Source organism: Oryza sativa, chromosome 11, assembly GCF_034140825.1.
Source record: "Oryza sativa Japonica Group chromosome 11, ASM3414082v1".
Lineage (NCBI taxonomy): Eukaryota > Viridiplantae > Streptophyta > Magnoliopsida > Poales > Poaceae > Oryza > Oryza sativa.
In genome coordinates this window covers 6,796,709-6,819,740 of record NC_089045.1, presented here as the reverse complement: position 1 = coordinate 6,819,740, position 23,032 = coordinate 6,796,709, and the positions used below count along the sequence as shown (strand labels likewise).

The 23,032-nt window shown below is 40.8% G+C and overlaps 1 protein-coding gene across 5 annotated transcripts; it reads right to left on the bottom strand.

Moving 5' to 3' along the window:
• Positions 1 to 251: 251 nt before the first annotated feature.
• Positions 252 to 6,400, bottom strand: LOC136354044 (phospholipid-transporting ATPase 2-like). Of its 5 annotated transcripts, none has more exons than XM_066305619.1 (10): positions 6,254 to 6,400; positions 5,767 to 5,819; positions 4,318 to 4,407; positions 3,157 to 3,254; positions 2,922 to 3,064; positions 2,012 to 2,108; positions 1,817 to 1,926; positions 1,537 to 1,701; positions 704 to 1,028; positions 252 to 616 (listed from the first exon to the last, which is right to left on the bottom strand). In XM_066305619.1, exons 2-9 carry the CDS (start codon positions 5,809 to 5,811, stop codon positions 979 to 981), a joined length of 798 nt encoding a protein of 265 aa, XP_066161716.1. In that variant the 5' UTR covers positions 5,812 to 5,819; positions 6,254 to 6,400; the 3' UTR covers positions 252 to 616; positions 704 to 978. The 5 variants fall into 5 exon arrangements, with proteins under 5 accessions (XP_066161716.1, XP_066161720.1, XP_066161719.1 ...); XM_066305623.1 differs by having other exon boundaries at positions 1,842 to 1,926; XM_066305622.1 differs by having other exon boundaries at positions 2,922 to 2,977.
• Positions 6,401 to 23,032: the final 16,632 nt, after the last annotated feature.

Here is a 23,032-nt window from a genome sequence, read left to right as displayed (position 1 = left end):
AATTACCCATCCATTTCGCTTGATGTGGTCCTGATTATCTGGACAAGGCTAAAAAACAACCAAAATGTATATTGCCACTCTAGTTATTATTTGTATTTACACAAAAAAGAATATTGGCCATTTCATAACTTGAAGATAAACTACTGTGATAAGCAAGGTGGTCTCGCTTCGATGACTAACAAATGAACCTCTGAACTAAACAACGGTGTTTTCATTTATGTATAGAAATAAACAACAGGAAACAGTCGATATAGCTAAATTTTGCCGAAAAAATTACATGTCCTGTCATATCACTTACAATTATATGCATGACTTTTCTGCATATCATTAGAAATACTAGATGATGGGGCGCGCCAATGGCGCGCCGCCTGTACACAATTTTCGTTACACACAATACGGATGACTCTGCTACAGTAATAAAAAATAGTAAAAAATATGTACATTTGATATACTATACATTTATACAAGGCTAGGGACGAAAGGATCATTCACTTATTTGTGCTTGACTTATTGAAGAACGACATATACATACAAAACCTAGAGTCCCAATGATAAAACATGCAAATAGGCGCTGTTGGTTTTGAATCCTCCATTTCCAACCAATTGGTGTGGTGCCCTGGATATTGGAAGGGTCAGCCGGTATCTCTTACCAAAAACCAAGTAAAATGGCTACCAGTAAGCAAAAAATTGTATTTTCACTTACACCTTCAAATAGTTTGCAGTTTCCCACAATTAATTACTCCAATTGTAAAATATTTTTCTTAGACGAGGACCAATTGAAAAATCCATCCTGAAGCAACACAGATTTCTCGAAGGAGAATTCATGAATACGATCTCTTGAGCAATTTTACTACTACAATGCGTGATAGGTGAGCATTGATCTACCAGGGGGAAGCCGCAACCCATTTGCTATAGGTATTAGATATTTGCTTGAACGTGAAAAATACTATCCCAGAAATCATGATAAGCACCTCAAGATCAGGACAGCAATAGAATAAGGGATCTCGAGCACCAACTACCATCACCAGCTTCATGGAAGAAAAGAGAATAAAAGTAAGTATATTAGGAATTAAATATAACCTGAAGAGGTTCAACTCTTCAATCCAGTAAAAACAAATATGATTGAGCACAGCAGAGTAGCACTTCCAGGAAAAAAAAAAGATGTAGGCATGGAGTTGTCCTCGAAAAAGGGTTTATTATATGAGGGATTTTATCCTTACTATATTAATTTTCAAAAGATATATTATAAAAAGAATTTAATACACCCATAATGCATATAATACACATACTGGAAAAAAGGTCTAAAAGCCCATATTTGAACTATCAAACATGAATCATATCTAAGTGTGATTCAATAAACATAGAAATAGTGAGATGGAGTAAAAGCATAGAATATAAGCCTCGAGATAATTAAATTCAGAAAATGACACCTAAGAATGTATTTATATTCAAACGAGATGGATTAATTATTCTGGAGGGGTGTACATGCATGATATCACATAAACACGATGCAGTTTTCTCTGTTATACCATGTACCTTGATGACAACGAGGAAGAATAGCTTCATCAGCTCCTTTAGAAAGAAAAAGGATCTTCCCACTCTGGACATCCTTTACCACAGCAGACATTCTTTTGCGATCGGAAGTAAACTCCAAAATATCCAACAAATCATAATAGAACTTACAACCGTTGAAAGAAATCTCTGTAGAAATAGAAAATAGTGAAATGAATGCAAAAATCAGTCTGAGATAAGAAAAAGCAACCTAGTTAGAGCAATTCATTGTCATATCATCTTAATCTAACAAAAATATACCAACCAGCAGTGTTGCTGTCTTTACTCACAAGCACCATATTTAGTTTTGATGCAGCAGTGACCAAAGCTTCCTCGTCTTGTGATTGTGCTTGGTATGTTATAGTACCATCATTGCTGAAATTAGGAAAGTTATAAGGAATAACTAAACAGCAGGCATTTTCAAAGTACAGTACTGTAACATAAAGAAGATGCCACTTACCTTTTGATAGGAACAACTGTACTGCAAAGAGCCATCACCATGAGAAATTTGACAATATCAGGATCGTTACGCGAAACAGCATCTAGAAATCTGGCATCTAATTAGAGAGGAAAAACAATTAGTTATATAGAGAGCAAAACAAAATATTGACCAATAAATGATATATCAATATTGATAATATAATTGAACAAATCCATGAAAATAATTCTGTGTAGTTCCTGCAGCCTAGAAAAAGGTATCATGCAGTATAGTCTGAAAGGATGAAATAAAGATTAGTGTGTTAGATGTAATGCATGAACAATTCACCTACTTAAAAAGCATGAGTTAATACCCAGGCACATTTATAGAAGGTAAAATCTCCAAAAAATGAGTAACCCAGGCACCTAAGGAGATGTTTGGATGATGCCTAGGGATGCCACAAGCTTAGCCAAATTGTGGCATGAAGCAAAATTGTGGCTAGAAAATAGTTGGCCACAAGTGTGGTATAGTTAGCTCTAAAACTGAGTATGACAAGTGGGACCTAAGGCTAACAAAGTGTGGCACGACACAATTGTGAGAATGAAACAAATACACACCTAAGAAACTGTGGCATGACTAAAGTGTGGTGTCGCAAAGTGAGGGAATGAACCAAACAGCCCCTTTATTATCCCTGACACCTTCACATAAGCTGAGCCAGAAACAGAAGGTTGATTGAGTTTACAATGCACTGTAAGGACTTAACTAATGGGGAGCATCTATTGTTGCTGTTTGCAAATTCCTATTTAACTCAACACTCGTGAATCAACATTTGACATGCCACTGAAGAAAGTCAGACAGTTCATGACCAGATGTGCAAACAAATAACATTGTATCACACTAAAGCCCAGAGAAAAGAGAATTTCTCCTGGTAGCTAGAACATAAGTGGATAACCTTTTAAAGCATCCCCATTGTTTTCTCCATATAGAGTATCACTCATCCAACATCTTCTGAAAATCATTATGTTTTCTGTCAGTGTTACAGTTCTGTCACTCAAAACGTACTCAACCTGTCCAAGGTCTTCACTAATAGCTGTGCTGAAAGAGACACTTATGTAAGCTGTACTAAAAAATAAATAGGTTGGATGAAAAATCTAAATTCACATATATGGAAATAATATGGCACATACTTAGCTGAATGAGCAGGCGTACATGTTTCCTGATCGAACATTTGTTCATCCCAGTCAATGAACTTTGCATATACACCTTTAGCCAGATCAAGAGTTACCTACAACCAGTGCATAAAAAAAAACATTTTAAAAATTACATGGATTGCAGGAAATACTGTCAAGAACAAAACCGAACACCAAAAATAGCTTGTTTTCACTGCCTGGTCTAACTTCTTGTACATGGATAAATGAATTGTCTAAAATCAAACCAAGTATCCAACAACGGGAAATTTTTTTTTTGGGGGGATTGTATGTGTTTGTTAAGTGTACACGTTCTGGCACGCTTCATTGTATATTAATATATATAAAGAGCAATTTTTTGGAAACTTAATTTTTCTCCAGTATATTCTAATCTTGTAGTTCTCTCTTATAAATATTGCTCTTTATATATATTAATATACCCTGTCAACTCATCATGCTTGGTTGGTAAATAGACAAAAATCAAAAGATGATACTATTCAACTGCTGAAAACTTAGATCTTATGACTTTTGAGTCCCATTTTCAATTTTGGCATCCAATGCTCGCAAGGCATAGCACATAAAGCTTATTGACTTCCACAGGCAGCCAGGTTCTTTAGTTGATAAAAGTGTGATGAACTATTAGTGTATTTTCAGTTTCTAACAGTACTCAGTTATGAATATAACATGCAAGTACATGTGTTTAGAACGACCTAGATAAGATCCAGCTTTGCATAGTGAAAAAGGATAACAGAATACACATCAAGGGTGAGAATGAAGTGATTTACATACTAACTGATTATGGATTTTCTGGCTACATGTAGTTCAGAGCCCAGCTACAACCACCTTTGCCTCCAACTTGTCCTGAAAATCATATGAACTAACAAGGTTACAACGGATAAAGAGAGTTACAGACAGGCGTTGGAGAATAACACTATTAGTTATTACTTGTAAGGTTTTCTGCTTACCTTGTATTCTGCTATCAAATGTGAAACAGCATGATAAGCTGGATCATCTTTTCTTTCTACTACAAACAGGAATTCCAGTGCCCCCCCCCCCCACATAAAGAGATGTGATCTGTATAATTTTTTTTGTTAATAACATATAGTATTTAACATCATGAACAACAAAGGTCATGATGAAGGCGAGGGAAGAAGGCGGTACCATGTACTCAGTGGTGATGAAGGAGTCATTGACGGCGACGAGCTCAACATACTCGCTCTGCAACGCCAATGCCTGCCAATGCGGCCGAACCTGCAGCATCCAAACCAAAAGCCCCATCACAAATCCACACCCAATCCACACAACAAGAACAAAACCAGATCCAAACGTGTGCTCACGAACACTCACCATTAATGCTGATCTTGAAAAACAAAAATCACAAACCAATCAGCCAAAAACACCAGACAAAACAAATCAAATCAACGACGCACACGGAATAGCTTGTTTAGGTGAAGGAAATGAGGACTTCAAACGTATAGATAGAGAAAGATTGAGAGGAATCAAGTGCGGATCCGATCAGCCAAGAGGTCGGGTTTATATAAGCAGCCTAGGGTGACCTTGAGGGGTCCTGGATGCCTAGGGACACCCTTATCCAACATGAGGAACCACAGACCAGACAGACAGCTAAACTGATTCATATAAGCGATATCAGCCATATCGATTCAGAGGAGGGCATCGGCGGAATTGATGTCGCAAGAAGGGTTTTTTTTTTTCTTTTTACCTCTCCTGGTGGCCAGTGCTATTCCCGGCGGCAGCTCAGCTGTAGCGGCAGGAGAAGCGCCGTCCAGCACGAAGGAGACGAGCGGAGGAGGAAGAAAACAGGAGATGGGAAGGGAAGAAGAGTCGAAGAGGATAGAATACGGGAAAGATGAGATGGTTGCGCTGGGCTCAAGGTGAGGACCGGGGAAGGAGCTTCATTTTTTTCATCTGCTCTTCTTATACTAAACCACGGCTCAGCCGCAGTTCCAATTTCCAATTGGCGAACTGAATGAAAACAAACAAATTAGTGTGGATGACGCGTGGGACCAACCAGTTAGTGGACCTGCCAAACTAATCCTAGATGCTCGACCTGCACTACGGGCATTCACATGTACGGTCCACTGCGTTAGGCCGCCAGCCATGTAACAGCTAGGTCTGCTTCGTGCAGCGGAAGAGCCAAGCATGACAATACGTAAAATAACACAAAAAAAATGTACAGTAAATCTGACGTGGATAGCCTCAAGAGCGTCCCAGCCCACCAGCCTTGAAGAGGTTAAACAAAGGACTGTTCTTTGTATGTGGCGTAGCTGCCTACTACAGCTGTTTAAAACAGGGTGCGTACAATGTCAATGAGCAGCCATGCCAACAGATATACAAAATCCACCTGCACCAATGTCTCCAGCACATAAATATAAAGTCCAACAGCACCCCATATCTCATTGTATCGGATTACTTGTATGCAAGACTATTATTTATCCATTAAAATGTAAAAGCAAGTGTGAACATATTTACATGAATTAGACACTACAAACACACAATCATGCACACAGCCAACAAGGCAACAACATGCTTTTCCTGATTGGACGAACAGGAATTTCAGAGATATTGAATAACAAAATGAAAGTTTCATACCTCTATTTTTTGCAGCCAATATTTAATTACTTCTAGAAACAACATTCACTGTGCTGCAGTCATCCAAAATATGAGCCTCTATGATTACTTTCATCCAAACACATTGTCATTATGTGATCATTTTTAAGTCACAGACATAGTCACAAGAAATAAACTTATTAATTAAAAACTAACATGAAAGAACTGTACGCGAGTTGAAAACATATAAAGCGGCACCTTAACCAATTCAACCGAAAATACTATGTATCACTGCTAAATTGACCCTTTCAACCATGTGAAATTCTCCCCCTGCAAATATTATATATCCAGTATGCAGATGCAATAAGGTGGTCTAGATGTATTGTGGTAGACATCCAAAACTCTAATTGTCAGCATATCGTATTAAAATTCCCGTTTTACATAATTCTTTGAACACTACTGAATCGTTCAGAATGCTGTACATGTATCTGTGATGTATATTTAGAAACCTCTGAACATAGACTATTACCTAGACCGGCAAGTTGAAGACAACGGTGACAACGACGGCAGGTTGAGGACGGCGATGAGGGCGGGAGGCCAGTAGCCCCTGCCATCATGGGTGTCATCCGCCCAGACCGCCACCGATGTGTGCCACGACGAAGCTCGGCATCTTGAGCCGCCCCTCGATCTGCAGCACCAGGAGCGGCGGCGGCCGAAGCCGGGAGAGCGGCGGCGAAGTCGGATTCGGACGGGGGCGGTCAGAGAGAGAGGGAGAGGGAGAGGGAGAGGGTGAGGCGAGGAGGGGACGCGGGTGGTCAGATCCGCGTGCCCTGACCACACGGAGGCCGGATCCGGACGTCGACCGTCGGAGGCGGCCGGAGGCGGAGGTCGGCCGCAGCGACGCGAGGCGGAGGCGGAGGTCGCTCGCGACGGGCCGGGGACGGGGGTGGGGGGTGGCGACGCGAGGCGTGGACGGTGGCGGTGGTGGCCGGCGGAGGCGGCGAAGGGCAGAGAGTGGACCGACCGCGGAGGAGGATGGGAGGCGGGCAGCAGCGGCTAGGGTTAGGGGTGAGTGGACCGGCGGCGAAGGAAGAGGATGGCTGAGGGAGAGGGAGAGGGAGAGGGAGGGGCGGAGGCGGGAGGGGGAGGCGGCGGCGGCGGCGGCGTGAGAGGAGAGGGAAGGCGCGGGACGACTCGACGAGAGGGAGGAGGAGAGGCGGCTAGGGTTGGGGGCGGGTTACTGCGCGGATTTTGCGAAAAAACCCCTCATCTTTCTAGTTTCACATAGCAGTCACAACGCGCGTTTTTCCCTCCTTCTCATCTAATATCCGTCTTTTCAAAGGGCCCTCAAGTAAAAAGCACCCCGCGAACTCCCCGCTACTATTCCTACCCTACGTGGAGGCCCTCAGCGCTCGCCCCTTCTGCGGCGCTTAATAATTCCCCGATATAGCTGCATTCAACATTTTGAATAATATACTACTACAATAACGATTTTTCTATGCTGTCGAAACTCATTTTCACGTGCGGTTGTTTCGCCCGTCTAGAACAAAGGGACTGCGAAAATCGTAATTTTCGCGTGCGGGTGCCTCACCCGCATGGGAAAATAAAAAATCGAAAAAAAGAAAATCAAAACCAAAACCCTAACTCTAATCCAGCTGTCACCGCTCTAGCGGAGGCCCGCCGCCCGCTCCTGTCACCGGCGGTCTCCCAGATGCCGGATCCGCCGCCCGCTCCCGTCGCCGGTGGTCTCCCAGACGCCAGATCCGCCGCCCCCATGCCTCCCCACCTCCGCTGACGCCACCCTCCCCTCCGGCCATCGTCCCCGTGGTCACCGGCCAAAGACGCCCCTCCCCTCCACTGGATCTCTGAGGGGAGGGAGGGGAGGGGCCGCGCGCCATTGTCGCCGCCGCCTACCCCCCACCGCCGACGACGTCACCCTCCCCTCCAGCCATCGTCCCCGTGGTCACTGGCCGAAGACCCCCCCCCCCCTCTTCCTCCGGTCGTTGTCCCCGTGCCGCACACTCAGATAGGAGGGGAGGAGAGGAGAGTTGAGAAAAGGCAGAGAGAGAGATGAGAGGAGTGATGGAACAAATAATAAAAGGAAAAGGTAGAGAGAGTAGGTGAATTTTGAAGTGTGTGGGAGGGAATGTATTTTTGCGTGCGGTTCAGTTAAGACGTCCGCCTGCGAAAATATTCTCATTTTTGTGTGCGGTTCACTTAATACGTCCATCTATGAAAATTGATTTTTCTGTGCGGTCCTCTTAAATAGACCGCACAGGAAAATGAGCTGATTTTCCCGTGCGGATCGATTTACCGATCGCACACAATCTAAAAGGGTCCCTGTCCAGGAAAATCGTTTATGTAGTAGTGTATATTGTAATTTATGAACCAATGAATCACCAAATATGGAGGACATATGTGGAATATGCAAATAAACAAAGAGAAACCATTCGTGTGCATGTGTAACCCGCATCACTGTTGACGGTCGTTAGCGATCAGTTTTGACCGTCAATATTACTAAAATAGAGGAGAACTAGTTATGCTTGCAATGCATATCCATATTAGAATAATAATATTCCACTAGTATTAGGTTCACTAACCTTTTGCAGAGAATAACCATTAAGTGGAGGAGAATCGACATCAATTCAGACGATAAATCAATCGGACTATGTCGACGATCAGACTTATGTATGAATGGGCCAAGAACTCAAAGTTGACACGATGAATTGGGCCAAAATTCACAAGTCTGAAGTGAGCAACAGAAGAGGAGGCCGCCAGCCGAAATTGGGCTTGATTGGGCCGTCCCCTGGTTCAGTCGAACCCGCCGTGCCGCCGCTGGATTAGGGGTGAAAACGGTACGGAAACGGACGGAAACAATCTTTATTGTTTTCGTTTTCATATTTTTTTCGGAATCGGAATCGAAATCGGAAACCCCGGAAACGAAAACGGAAACGAATATTATCGAAAACGAAAACGGAGCGAAAACGAACCAGCGCGGATACGGTAACGAAAATTTATCGGAATACAGAAACCCCTCAAACTAAGCTTCACAGCAAAATATATTCTTCTATAACTTCATATAATTTGCATAACAAATATTCTAAAAAAATTATAGCAAAACACTATGGTACAAGGTATAAACTATTAGTGCTTTCACTCCATCATCAGTACATACTACATAGTTCATCAATCATCACATAACAGCAACACATATCAGTCCATCAATATTTCAGTACTTAGAGCGTACACAGTAACAATGAGTGATAGAGGTGGAGCCGTGGAGGTTGAGGAACACCTGCTGCCGCTGGTCTAATGGCTGCTGCAAGGCGAGGCGTCGTGCATCGGTGGTGGTGAGGCTGTCGGCAGTGTGGCCAGTGGCCGGCATCGACGATGTGGCTAGTGGCCGGCGTCATCGGCATTGTCCGTGTCATCGCCTCGTCGGTGGTGGTGGCGGCTGCGAAAATGGTGGGGGCGAGGACGGAGCGAGAAAGAGGAAGGGCGGCAAGACGGCGGGGGCGAGGTCGCGAGGAGCCCACTAGCTGAGGACGGCAGCCAGGCGGCCGACGGTGGTGCGCTCGACCCCCTGGAGGCTGGATGCGCCGCCCCTCTCGATCTGTCTCTCTCCTCTCGAGCCTCTGTGGGGTTAGCCAGTTAGGGACCTAGGGACTTGGGTTGGGCTGGGAACTTGGGGAGGAATTATGGACTATTTGGATGGGCTTTTTTTACTTTAGAAATTCCGACAAACTTTCCGGAATTTTTCTGACCGATTCCGAGTTCCGACGGAAACTGCTATTATCATATTCGATTCCGTTTCCGAAAAAATATTTTCGTTTTCGATTCTGTTTCCGAGAAATTCCGAAAAAATTCCGACCGGCTGATTCCGTTTTCGAAAACAGGTCCGGAATCCGGAAAAATTCCGATCTGTTTTCACCCCTACGCTGGATGCAGGGTTGGCGATGGACGGTGTGGATTGCCTCCCTATGGCGGTTGGAGGGTATCACCGACATTTCCAACCGCCATAACCGTCATTACTTGCCTATTTAAGAAACTCACCTTCTCACTTCACTCACACATCTCAAGCAAGAGCTCTCTCATATTCTCTCAAGTTAGTTTAGTTTAGTGTTATCTAGCTAGTGTAATAGGATTAGAGTAGAAATCAGGGTCCGGAAGCCTTCGGAAGAGTTCGGGTATGGCTCTAGTAGCTTTCCTTTCCTCTTTTGTAAGCTTTATATTTTATTTAGAATACTCTTCTTTATACTTTTGTGGTATTGAAATACTTTCCGAGTATATGAATGCCTACTTTTACATTATGTTCATGTTATACTGAATATACTGCTAGCTTATCTGGGAGATGCTTTGGTGCAGGTATAATATTTGCTTATGCAATTACTCTATGTCATGACGACGATATTAGAGTAGTATCTATTAATTTAGGCGTGGTGTCTAGATTACGGTATATCATTATTTGGAGGTTATATGCTGCGGATGAGAGGTGGGCCGCTGATGGTGATAGGCGTGGTGTCTAGATTACGGTATATCATTATTTGGAGGTTATATGCTGCGGATGAGAGGTGGGCCGCTGATGGTGACAGCTCAGTACGGGTATTCCTCCGCGCGTGTACATAGTCCTAAGTTAATTTCCTGGGGAGGGTACTCCTCCGTATTTAGCCCCGGTTGTATGGTCATGACGGGCTGTCGTAAGGAACTCGACAGTCAGGGGTGGCTTCTCGAAGTACTAGGAGGGCATCGGATAGAGGGTATTAGCTGCTATATCAGATAACTAGAATGTATGTATACTATGTATACTAGAAGTATAGGAATAGATTCTCTTGCTCTTTTCTTTCCACTTAGCTTAGATATTTTAGTACGAGAATAAGTAGCTTACTGCTTGTGTGTCACTCTACCCTTGAATTATCTTAACCCCTGCTTAGACTACGATTATCACAAGTAGTATATAAATAATTAGTCAAGTTCTCTCTACCATGATCTTTCCACAGGATTAAATAAATACGATACCCTTGGAATACTCTCGGGTGAAATGCTACAATGGTATATCCATGCGCTTGCGGATGAACTATGTAACCATAATATACCAAGAGTATTTCTGCGCCATTGCTGGGAATTATATTTCTAGTAATGTCGTTAAGAAATACCAACAATCACAAGTGGTAAAATTACAATGTTGTATATTTCATATATTTTACATTTATAAAATGTGGTTAATGATCAAACTATCATGACTCTCCAATGTCTCGTATCAAAGCTGCAGCTATATATACACAAAACACATTGTGGTTTGAGGCACTTTTCTATTGCACTGGAAAATAGATACCAATCAAAGCAGAATACTAGAAAATAAGCACTAGCTCTTTCTAGTCTATAGTAAAACCTTCACTTTTGAAACCTACTACAGACTCATACTTGAGTCTAGTTGAAGGTTCAGGCGTTCAGCTATCTTGAAAATAAACAATCTGAAGTGAGCTCATCAGATGCTTTTTCACTGTGCCATCAGCATATCTCGGAGAGCTAAGGAGATTGAAATATACCTTACCTTTCGAATAATCAACATCTTCAGAAGATATGTTAGCATTGGAGTTATCAGTAACCATGGAGGATAGAGCCTTCCACATAAAGCCTAAACTTGTCTGCATTACATTTTTATGTGGAGGTAATCAATCCATGTCCGATCAGCGAACAAAATTATTAATTAGGCCATATGCTGCAGAAAATGATTTAAAGATGCTTATGCCAAATAGGAAAGTAAAGATAGCAAGCAGATAAAATTCCATATCCTCTGCCTTGAATATCAACATCACTGTCCTTTGAACCGGTCGAACTCTAATACTGATTGCTTAGTATATCCCGGTAATCTATAATAAATGGAAGGGCACAAAACTTGGTAAGGGTGAAAAAGACATTATATTAGTTAGCACTAACCTCCAGGCTTTCCAATATTGACAAGATTACAATAGAAGCATGGATATGGTCTGGTATAACACGTTATTTTTAATTTTTCACATTCCTTCTTCATATAAGAATTCTTCATACAATCTACATACGGAATTTTGCACAATTTATCATGAAACTAATTTCTCATCGTAATATTGATCCAGTCCAAACCAGTTCTCCATGTACTCATCTAGGCTTGCATGCACTGTAGCAACCGGAGAGAAATTCCACTCATTAGAACCCTAAACCCACGAAATAGAGAGCTAAAGACTAAAACCACAGTTTCATCTATCAGAACACTCAATCCTTGATGGAGAGCTAATAACTAAAAATGCAGTTAGGATTGATATGCTTCACCTTCACTTTCCTGGAAATGCAGGATGACACCCCAGAAAAAGAACAAAACGCTGATCCATCGAGCTTGCCCATTGCATATGACCAGACGCCTTCTTGTACACCCGTTGAGACCCACTACAAAGAAATTGCAGGTGAAAGTATACTGTATAAAATGTCTTCTCACAGACTATTTTATCCGTACATAAATTGGTGGTGATACTGATATATCAAACTAATTGATAAAAGAATTATACAGATGTATAGAACAGAGACAAAAGTTTATAAGAAAATATATTGAATTATCTTAAGCAATGTTGACTGAATTTAAAACCTGTTATAAAGTAGATCCTTCAAGGGTAAAGGAATATAAAGTACACAAGTGTTCTGTTCTTCAGTAATTTATCTCCAAGATCTTGAGTTTCGCTGTCCTTAAAATTCTAGTTGCAGCTCAAATACTCTGCAATAATGCTGGGACAAAAAACTCTTTTAGTAATAGACCCATTATTAGCAACTTTAATCAGTTAGGATATGCAGTTGGCACAAGTCTGTTTATGCTAATATGGTGCCCAGTAAGATAGATATGTAAGGAACTCGCTGTGTCGCCTTGAGTAGATAAGTTTGTATAGGAAGCTAAGGCACACTAATTAGTTAAGAAAAGAGTTCAAATTGGAGCAGTAGACGCAAGGCAAATAAGTATATATCCTTCCCTATAATATGCTATTGATGACCTTTTGATCCTTATGGCAAGCAAGATATAAAGCGAAAGCATTTCGCACCTCAGGCCTTTTCCTAGTTTGACAAAAGATTAGGCTTGCTATGTAAATTAGAGAAACATATGCAGATGATAACTTTTTTTAATTTGTTTTCTCACAGGTGGCATAGTACTACACTACTACTTACAGCTTATCCAGAAAAAAAAATAGAGAAACATATAGATTGAAAACTGAAATCAATGTGAAAAAATAACTCTTGTTCGAAAAAAATGTGAAACAGTAATTTGGCAGTTCAGTCACTTACTCACTTTCCAACAGATTCATAATAGCCTTTGATAATTTAGAATTGATATGCACATACACACATAAGAGAAATGACACTATCGTACACAATCACATTCACTAATTTCGCAAATTTGTATTTGCACTGTAATGGTTGAAGGAACGGGATCGAACGATGATTACCTTGTTCATGGCGTGGTGGCGATGGTTTCAGTGGCGGCGCAATGGAGAGTAGATAGATGGTGCAGGTTCTGTGGTGGTGTGAGGGATTCGTTGGCGGCGCCACGGTGGAGAGGGGGGCACGGGGGCGAGGAGTCCCGATGGCAAAGTGATGGAGAGCGGACGACCCGGGATTGACGATGACCTGATGGCGGTGCGGTGGAGAGGGATCCAATGGCGGCACAACGGAGAGCAAATGGCGGAGGATCCGTGGCGGCACAGTGGTCATCGACGGAGGGTGCGGCGGCGTGATTTTCGTCGGTTGAGGCGCTGCTTCTATGCGGGGATCGGGTGCAGGTCTAGGGTTCCCGGGTCAGTGCAAGAGAGAGGAAGGGAGAGGGGGCAGAAAGGGGTGCGTGCGATTGATTCTACGAGTGGAGAGGGGAACGCGGCCGCGGAGGGGAGGTTGAGGGGAACGTGGAACGATATGTGCCGTTGGATTCAATGATTCTGGACCGTTAAATTTGATGAATGAACTATGAAGGATGTAAGACCCAATTGGTGAATTATAGGGTAATAACTAGTAACTTACCGTGCTAAACGCTACGGTGCAATTCTATTTGTCTCTAATAATTTTTAAAACTTCAAGTTAGCAAAAAAAATATTTTTATATGCTAGATAAAAAAATATTGTTTTTTTCTATTTGTCACACAAGGCACACGCCAGCAGCAGCCCATTGAGGCCATAGCATGAGGATGTCAATATAAACCTAAACAACAGTTTGATATAATACAAATATCGAAGTAAAAAAATTCAGTGATTTTACATCCCGGTTTCATCTTGAACACTAACACATAATTCATTATGCTGAAAACGAGGGGAAATTATAAGGTAAAAAACAGTAAACTGAAAATAATTCATTCTGTCTGTTAGATTTGATGAATGAAGTATGAAGGATGTAAGACTCAGTTGGTGAACTATAGGGTAGATAATAAACAAATAAATAAATAAGAAGATAGATAATATTCATCACAATACATCGTTGGACTAGTTTATGACGATCTGTATTAGGTCTTAGTGACAATCACCTCATTTTTGTCACTAATCAGCACCACCCCCTATCGAACGTCATAAAATGAAATGACATAATGATGAATTGCTCTAACGTCATAAGAAATTCGTCACATAAGGTCATATTTCTTGTAGTGCTTATACAGATAGGTCAATCACTCTATATATGGGCAACAACAATGTATATAGCAAAACTAGTCTATATAGATGGGACCCACTTATATGAACTTTAACTATTGTAACATTGACAATGTGTATATAGATAGCTAATAGTATTAGGAGAAGAGAAGAGGTAGAGACAAATAATATATTTTATCCTCTATGGGCAGCCCATATGTTTATGGGTAGCTTTTGTTGTTTCTTATTTCTTTGCTATAGACTAGTTCCACAATGTTGCTAGGTGGCCGAAACAGATATTGTATTGCTTATTATGGACCACTTATAGACTAGATTGTGGATGCCCTAAATATATCAAGCTAGATTGATCTCGGTTAACTTCCATATTTGGTGATCGTTTGGTGTTTGATATATTTATACGGATTGACTTGTTTATATAAGTTTATATTAGAGTAATAGCCAATACGTTATCTATCTTTGCTCGAAATACTGATCTATCGGTTATTTTTATAATATTGTCTTAAAGCAATTGATAAAAACAAAAGAGACAGTATTACATCCAATAGGGCATATTTAGCTTTTTTCTTTACTTGTTCATCATAAAGCCACAGCCGATTTGGTCTAATTGTATCGGCTTGGTCCTGACGATACGTTATAGGCTCTTTCGGCCAATCGACTATCGTTTATCTAATTACGATTTCTATTTTTCTTACTGGTTGCAGGATCAAACCAGCTGGTACGCCCTTGACACTCGAGATAAACCTTGGACCTGCACTAGAGTAAAGCAAATCTCCAAAGCCACCGTATTTTCCATCAGCACGGTGTACAAAATCGGGGGCCTACACCACAAGTAAGCTCAAACTGACTTATAATTGGGCCAAACCACCAGGAACCACCTTAAGGACCTACATGGAAGAAAGGCGGTTGAGAGGAGGTGAGGCCAGGGGTGGGCTGCTCTCGACCCTCCACGTGGAAGCTCCTTATTGGCTCCTAACAGCGGTTATGGAAAGCCGGTGGTTAATAACCGCCAAACAACCGTTACAAGGCCATAAATTGTAAATAACTCATCTCAATCTGTTAGATACCCCTCCACCCTAATTAATTATTTGCCACTCTTACTGATGGTGATAAATGATTTGCCACTGGACCCACATGTCATAGACACATGAGGGCCCACATGTCATATACAGCGAGTGGTAAATAATTAATTGCCACATCTTAAAAGTGGCCCAAAGTTAAATGTCCCTATAATATAAGGTACGCACATATTTCAAGATTGAACCTTTAAAACATTTGACCAACACTTAGTATAATATAAAATAAATTTTATTTGTTAGAAATCATATCATTAAATTGAGATTTAAATTTACTTTCATATGGTTATAATTTTATTGCTACATACGAGAAATTATAAGGTAAATATTATTTTTAACTAGAAAAAATGCCCGTGCTTTGCAACGGGTGAAGTCAATTTTAATCTTATTATTATTATATGGTCTAGTTAAGATGAAATTCATTATGAGAGTTCGCTTGGATATATATATTTAGAAAATCATAAGCAGCAGTTAGGAGTCCGATCATCGCAAGTTAGCATGCAAGTTTTTTTAAAACAGATTTCTTATATAATTCCTTATGTATTACCAAAAGTGAACGATCTTAAAAACCGACTTAAATACAGATATGTATTTCCAAAAGAAAACACTTATAAACCGACTCATACACGGATGACATACCAAAATACCGGCAAAAACATCTTCAATTTTTATAATAGTAGAGACTAGAAAAAATGCCCGTACATTACAATAGGTAAAATATATTTTAATCTTATTATTGTTATATGTCTTAGATAAGATGAAATTCACTATGATAGTTCGCTTGGATATATATATTTTTAGAAAATCATGAGCTGCAGTTAGTAATCTAATCGTCTCAAGTTAGCATGTGAGTTATTTTAAACAGATTTCTTATATGATTCTTTCTATATTACTAAAAGTGAACGATCTTAAAAACCGACTCAAATACGGATACATATTTTCAAAAGCAAATAAACTTAAAAACCGACTCATATATGGATAATGTACCAAAATACCGATAAAAATATTTTTAATTTTTATAATAGTGGTGAGGACCGTGTTAATTTTATCACGTCTTATTATAGGATAGAGGGAGTATCTTTGGCCTGAATCGGCGTCCAACGACTTGAGAGTTCAGACGAGACTAGTTTGCGATGACTTGAGACAGAAGGAGAATAATGCAGGTCCATCATCCAGTGGACAGGATGTTCTTAATTACTTGCAGGTCGTCTAGTCGTATGAGATGGTTAATTAATACGACCTACTAAAGACAGACAAGTCTCCGACTTACTTAATACCATGGGTGTGTTTAGTTCCAAAATAATTCATCAAATTTTTAATTTTTTCATCACATCAAAACTTTCCTATAGATACAAACTTCCAATTTTTTTCATCACACCGTTCCAATTTCACCCAAACTTTTAATTTTGGTGTGAACTAAACACAGCCTAGTTCACGTCAAAATTAAAAGTTTGGTTGAAATTGGAACGATGTGATGAAAAAATTGGAAGCTTCTGTGTTTTGGAAAGTTTTGATGTGATGAAAAAGTTGAAAGTTTGAAGAAAAAATTTATAACTAAACTCCGCCTTAAAGTAGCTCATTTAACATATAACTTACTTCATCTATTAAAAAAAATCTAAACTAGATATAATATATCCTAGTACCATACGAATCTAGACAAGATATATCAAGCACGAGCTAGAGACAACCTATCACAGATATAAGATTATCTGTAACGGGTCGTGATTGTAACTAATTAATCTTTATATTTATCTATTATAAAAATTAAAGATGTTTTTACCGAGAATGCTTCTCATCGGGCGTCCGGGCTGTCACAAAAAATCGGACGGTAGTACCGTAGTACTACGGTGCCTCCTCACCCGAGAGAACAGAAGTCCTCACATGCATGCAGGGAGCTAGTACACGTCAAATGCATGCGTCCATGCATATTCAAATATTCAAAATTTAAATACACGTTACTCTACAATCATTTATCCGACCTATGATTTAATTATACTATTACATTTCTAATAATTAAATCTTTATATCAAGATCTTACATAGTTATATTAGGCAGCGGCGGACGGGCAGACGGCGCGCGGGGGGGGGGGGGGGGGGGGGGCGATGGGCGGTGGCACGCGGGGGTGGATGGGAGGCGGCGTGAAGGCACGCGCAATGCGAGGCGAGGTGACGTCGTTGGAGGCGGCGGCCCGTGGCTCGTGGAGAGCTGCTCGTTCGCCATCGGCATGAACGCCCGGCTTGTCTTCGGTTACATGGCGCAGCTCGTGGAAAATGGCGATGAGGACGAAGTCGTTGGCCATGACCACCAGGGCGGTTGGCGCGGTCAGGCGGCGCTCCGGGCGGTAGGCAGGCCTCCTACCGTCGCCTCCGCCACCGGTCGCCGCCCCCATCCCGAGCCCCACCTCTAGCCACATCCACCACCGACCGCCGCCCCCATCCCGAGCCCCGCCTCTAGCCTCCTCCACCACCAGCCGCCGCCCCCATCCCGAGCGCCATCCTGACGGCGAAAAAGAAGATCGGACCACGGCGCCGAACGTCTGCCTGCCGCCGTCCACGCCGCCGCGCCGTGCGTGCTGCCCTGCCTCCCGCCGCTCACCGCCACCCCCATCCCGATGGCGAAGAAGAAGACCGGACCTTCCCCTCTGCGTCCCGCGCCGTCGTTGCTCCCTCTTGGAGGAGGAGTTCGCCTTCGCCGTCGCCGCCTCTGCATCCTGCGTCGTCACTGCTCCCTCCTGGACTACGGCACCGAATGCCTGCCTCGCTGACCGCCCACGCCCACTGCCCGTCCCCACACCGCCGTGCACGCTGCGAGAGAGGAACAGCGAGAGAGAGGAGAGAGAGGAAGAGCGAGAGATAGAAGACAGAGGGGAACAGGGGTATGACAAGTGGGTCCCACATTTTTAATTAAAAAAATGTTGACTGGATTGCCACATGTACGCCACGTAGGACGAAACCGCTCTGGATTGGGTCGAGGGGGGTAATTTGTCCGGTATTAAAAATTCAGGGTGAACGATGACTGGTTTTCGGGTTTAGGGGGGTAATTCGGTCAACCGTGCAAATTGGGGGGGGGGGGTAATTTGTACTTTTTCCTAATTTTTTTAGTGTTTCACATAGTGTTATTTAGATGTTTCACAAAATATTGCTAATGTTGCACGTGGTATTTTTTGGATGTTTCAGAAAATATATTTTTATGTTTCAATAATTACAACTCACTGTTTCATGCGTGATATAAAAACATTTCAACAAAATCAAATATATGAAAATATATTGTATGTTTCATATAAATTTTTTTATGTTTCATTCGTTGGGACTTAATGTTTCTTGTAACAGTTGTTATTGTTGCAATCAATATATTTTATATGTTGCATCTCTATGAAATATTTCATTAAGTAAGTTGAAACATTTGCCACAAAATAGTGGAACATTTTTTCTGTAAATAGTGCAACAATGATTGATTTTTAGGAAATACACATATATTTTTCATCAAAATACGGGGCCACCTACAAATCGGGCGCTGTTCCACCAAGTAGATTGGAATTATTTCACTAAGTACATCGAAAATGTTTCAATTGTTTAAAAAGCTGAAACACAATCAAATCACCTCATTAAACATTTTGCTACAGCGTATGAAACAAACGGTTTCCTAAAAAATCGGGCGATGTTTCCCCTTATATAAAAACAATGTTTCAGCAAATAGCGAAAGAATGTTTCAATTCACTGCAACATTTGATCTATACATAGTGAAACATTATGATACACTAGGTAAAACATTTTTTGTGGAACAAAAAATGTAACGGCTTCCCTTAATAGAGAGTTTCCGTAATATGTGAGTGATTTGTTGTAAAAGAATATTTTAATTCACTGCAACATTTGATCTATACATAATAAAACATCATAAGTATACTAGCTGAAACATTTTTCTTGTGTAACAAAAAATGGAACGAAACCCCCTAATAGGACGTTTCCGTAATATGCGAGTGATTTGTTGCAACGGTGGGGCACGTGGTGGGAACATGTGGTGGAGGCGTGGGAGGCGCGGGAGGGTAGGGGCCGATCTTTTCTTCCCCCGGCGGTGCCCATCGGGAGGATTTCCATCAAAATACAACTATGTGAGATCTTATTTTAAAGATTTTATTGCAACGAATGTAACGATGTAGATCAAATAACTAATTTATAAGAAAACATATTTAATTTCGAAAAACAAGTTGCGTATAGCACAGGTACACTAGCAACACGAACCTTGCGTGTGCTAGTTGTTGATTTGCTATCAGTTATTGGATGGATATCGTCCGGCTAATTACGCGTCCGATATTAGCGCTCGGATCGCACGTCCGAGCGCTAGTCGCCTCCTGTTTTTACCATTAAATTTCGTACGTCGTCTTTTAACGGCGGCGTCAACGCGAGTCCGTGTCAAGCTACTCCGATTGTCACCGTTTCCAATTTCTCCGATTGATTGGACGGCGATTGAACGGCTCACGGCTGTGACTTGGTCACGTACGGGCACCGGTCACGTATTGGTAGTATTCTTTGATCTTCCTTTTATTTTCTTTTTCGCTCTGTTTTTTTCTTTTTTTCCGTTCCTTTTTTTCCAGTGTTTGCCGCAGCAATTTTTTTTCGATCTCATTCGATCTTTCCGCCCGGTTTTAACTTCGTACGTGGCCTGATCCAGCACCTCGATATGTCTGTTTCCTCTTCCAATTAATTTAAAAATTGATTCCCTACTTCTCTCACATAATTTCCCTTATGATACGGCTTTAATTCGCCACTCATACGCTTTCTCGAATTGATTGAAAAATCGATTCACCACTCCTCCCTCATCGTTTCCTTTATGATTTCCCTTTCAATTAGGCTTTAATTCGCCTCCCTCATCGTTTCCTCCATGATTTTTTCTTTCAATTCGGCTTTAATTCACCGGATTTAATCTTTGTTCAACTGTCGTCAATGACGACCGACGAGCTTCCCAACCTTTTTGTCCGAATTTTGAGGATATGCTTCCATTTTGGGGAAATAGAAAGAGGAGATCGGGTGATCAAAAGCCCTCTACTAATTTTGGGAGATTAAAAAAAAGATTCGACTGGATTTTGATGGGGAGGGGAGGATCGGCTCCGTTATCTTACGGGCACAACCAGATTGTCTTTCGAAGGTTTAACACTCTACTAAATTTTGGGAGATTAAAAAAAGACTCGACTAGATTTTGATGGGGAGGGGAGGATCGGCTCCGTCATCTTACGGGCACAAACGGATTGTCTTTCGAAGGTTTAACACTCTACTAAATAGGGTAGCTGGCTGTGCTAGCTGGGTCTACCGAACTGTGCTGAAAAGGAAAAATGGAAGAGAGGCGGGTGGAAGAAAGGCAGGCCGAGCAGAGAGAGATAGGAGACATCGAACTGTGCTGAAAAGGAAAAAAGTAATGGACTTTTGGCTTAAAACCAAGAAAAAAATTTGATTAACCTTTTCAATTATAGCGTATAGCAATCCTCTTATGAAACGGAGGTAGTAATAGTTGTTATATCATAAGGAAAAAACACATTTACCCGTTGCAACGCACGGGCAGTTTTTCTAGTCGCAGATAATGTATCACATGTCACAACCATGACCAATCACATACCATCCATCTGTGATGTGATGGGTAATAACTACCATCCAAGGCAAATAACATATGGTATACAACCCGTAACAAATTAGTGCAATTTTTTTGAATTTTACAAACGGTTTTGGATGGATGTATTCCTATATAAAATTGATAATATTTTTTTCAAGATCTATTAGATAGCTAATACGATTACAAGTGATGAGATCTATTTTGAAAATCGAAAATTTGAATTTTTTGAATGAGACATGGTGAATACCAAATCTGTAGAGCTCAACTATATTTACTACGTTGTAATTGATAATATTTTCATTTGAGATCATTTAAGCGTCAAGTAGTATTGTAATATGAGATATATTTTGAGAAATAAAATTTTGAATTCTTTCAACCCATCTTGGATGGAGATATTTCCACTATAAAAGTTTGAGAATACGATTAGATCTAAACTTTGTAGTTAATAACTTTTTTATTTAGGCATTTATGATCGTTCAGCATTGGTCCCTCGCTTCGGTCTAGAGTGGCCTACACATTCTGCTCGTTTTTGCCCAGTCATGCATCTTATTCGAATAAAAATTCCAGCCACTACAATCATATGAGCACCGTTGAACCGGTCATGCATCGTTGTCTAATAACTTCTCAAATTTCTTTTATCTCCACTTGTTGTTTGGTATCTCTATTTGAACAATATTTGGAATATTCCACATTGAACAGTTGAGAAGTTATTTTAGAAATTTATTCTAACTTATGCACTCGCTCCATCCAAAAATCTATGGCATATTTTTATCACTAAGAAACGTGTAATATAGATCTAATAACTATAAGTATGTATATAACTAATAAGTACTAAGTATTAAGATGATTGCTTGGGTTTCGGTGAAAAAATAATTTAGTACTATAAAGAAAAGACAATCACTTCATTTAAGTTCAGTTTAGATGTATAGAGACTACAAATATGCTCATCTCATGTGGAAAAATCTGAAAATGAAATATGATTAAGACTTTTTGATGGAGGGAGTATGTTAGACAGTTTTGCAAAAACAAATGATGTGTCCACACGGTATACATGTACTCGTTAGTCCTAACTAGTGCTCACGCTCTTTACCAAAAAAAATAGCAATATGTCCTCTCTGCCTCCTCGATCATGGGGCATCTTTCCATTAAAAAGACACCAAGCAGTTCATATGCTACAGATACTAGTACAATCTTTCTAATATTTTTACGAACCTTTGTGTTAACACAGAGCTAATCTCAGGACTTCAAAGCCGATGACTACTCTGGGCTTACCAAATTTCACTGTTAACACTTTGATGACTTACATTTTTCAAACCGTATATTATTTTCTTTTCAGGATCCATTTGAACTATCACATTGTATTTAAAATAGGTGATAGAATGAGTCCAATATTAAATATGTTCAAATTGCTTAAAATTTATTCAAATTGCTTAAAATTTATGGTAATGCTATTCCGCACGCTGCGCACGGAATATTAGTTTGAGCACCACACATCACGCCCCATATCCGCAAAATCGGTGGTCGGTTGACCAAGATCGTTGTAATTGGATTATTTCTGTTTCCAGTCGAGGTAGTTATGATATGATGTGCAACAAACAGATGCAAAATCTTGCAGTAATCAAATTATTGTCGATGTAGATGAAAATCGATGGTGCATGTGCTTGCAGTAATTGGATTAACACCCGCCATGGTTGGTCAAATCTTGTAGTAATTGTATTATGGTCGATGTAAATGAAAATCGATGGTGCATGAGCTTGTAGTAATTGGATTGTCACTAATTTACTCGCATGAATGCCCCCTTCAAAAGTAACAAATTTACTTGCATAAATACCCCCACATCGTTCAGCACGATTCATAGATGGCCATAAAAAGATTACTACCAGCTTACAACGCTAGTAATCCTTTTATCAGTATTTTAAATATTGCTTAGACTTTGTAGTCTGTGAGTAAAAACAATTACCACCTTCCTTTTGATATAGCCCATGT

Coding starts and splice junctions, on each gene's coding strand:
- LOC136354044 (XM_066305620.1), bottom strand. CDS start 5,811: ATGTTGTTTCTAGAAGTAATTAAATATTGGCTGCAAAAAATAGAG. Junction 3,255..4,317: donor TCATCACCACTGAGTACATG/GTACCGCCTTCT, acceptor CACTGGTTGTAG/GTAACTCTTGATCTGGCTAA. Junction 2,109..2,921: donor CAATGGGGATGCTTTAAAAG/GTTATCCACTTA, acceptor CTCTCTAATTAG/ATGCCAGATTTCTAGATGCT.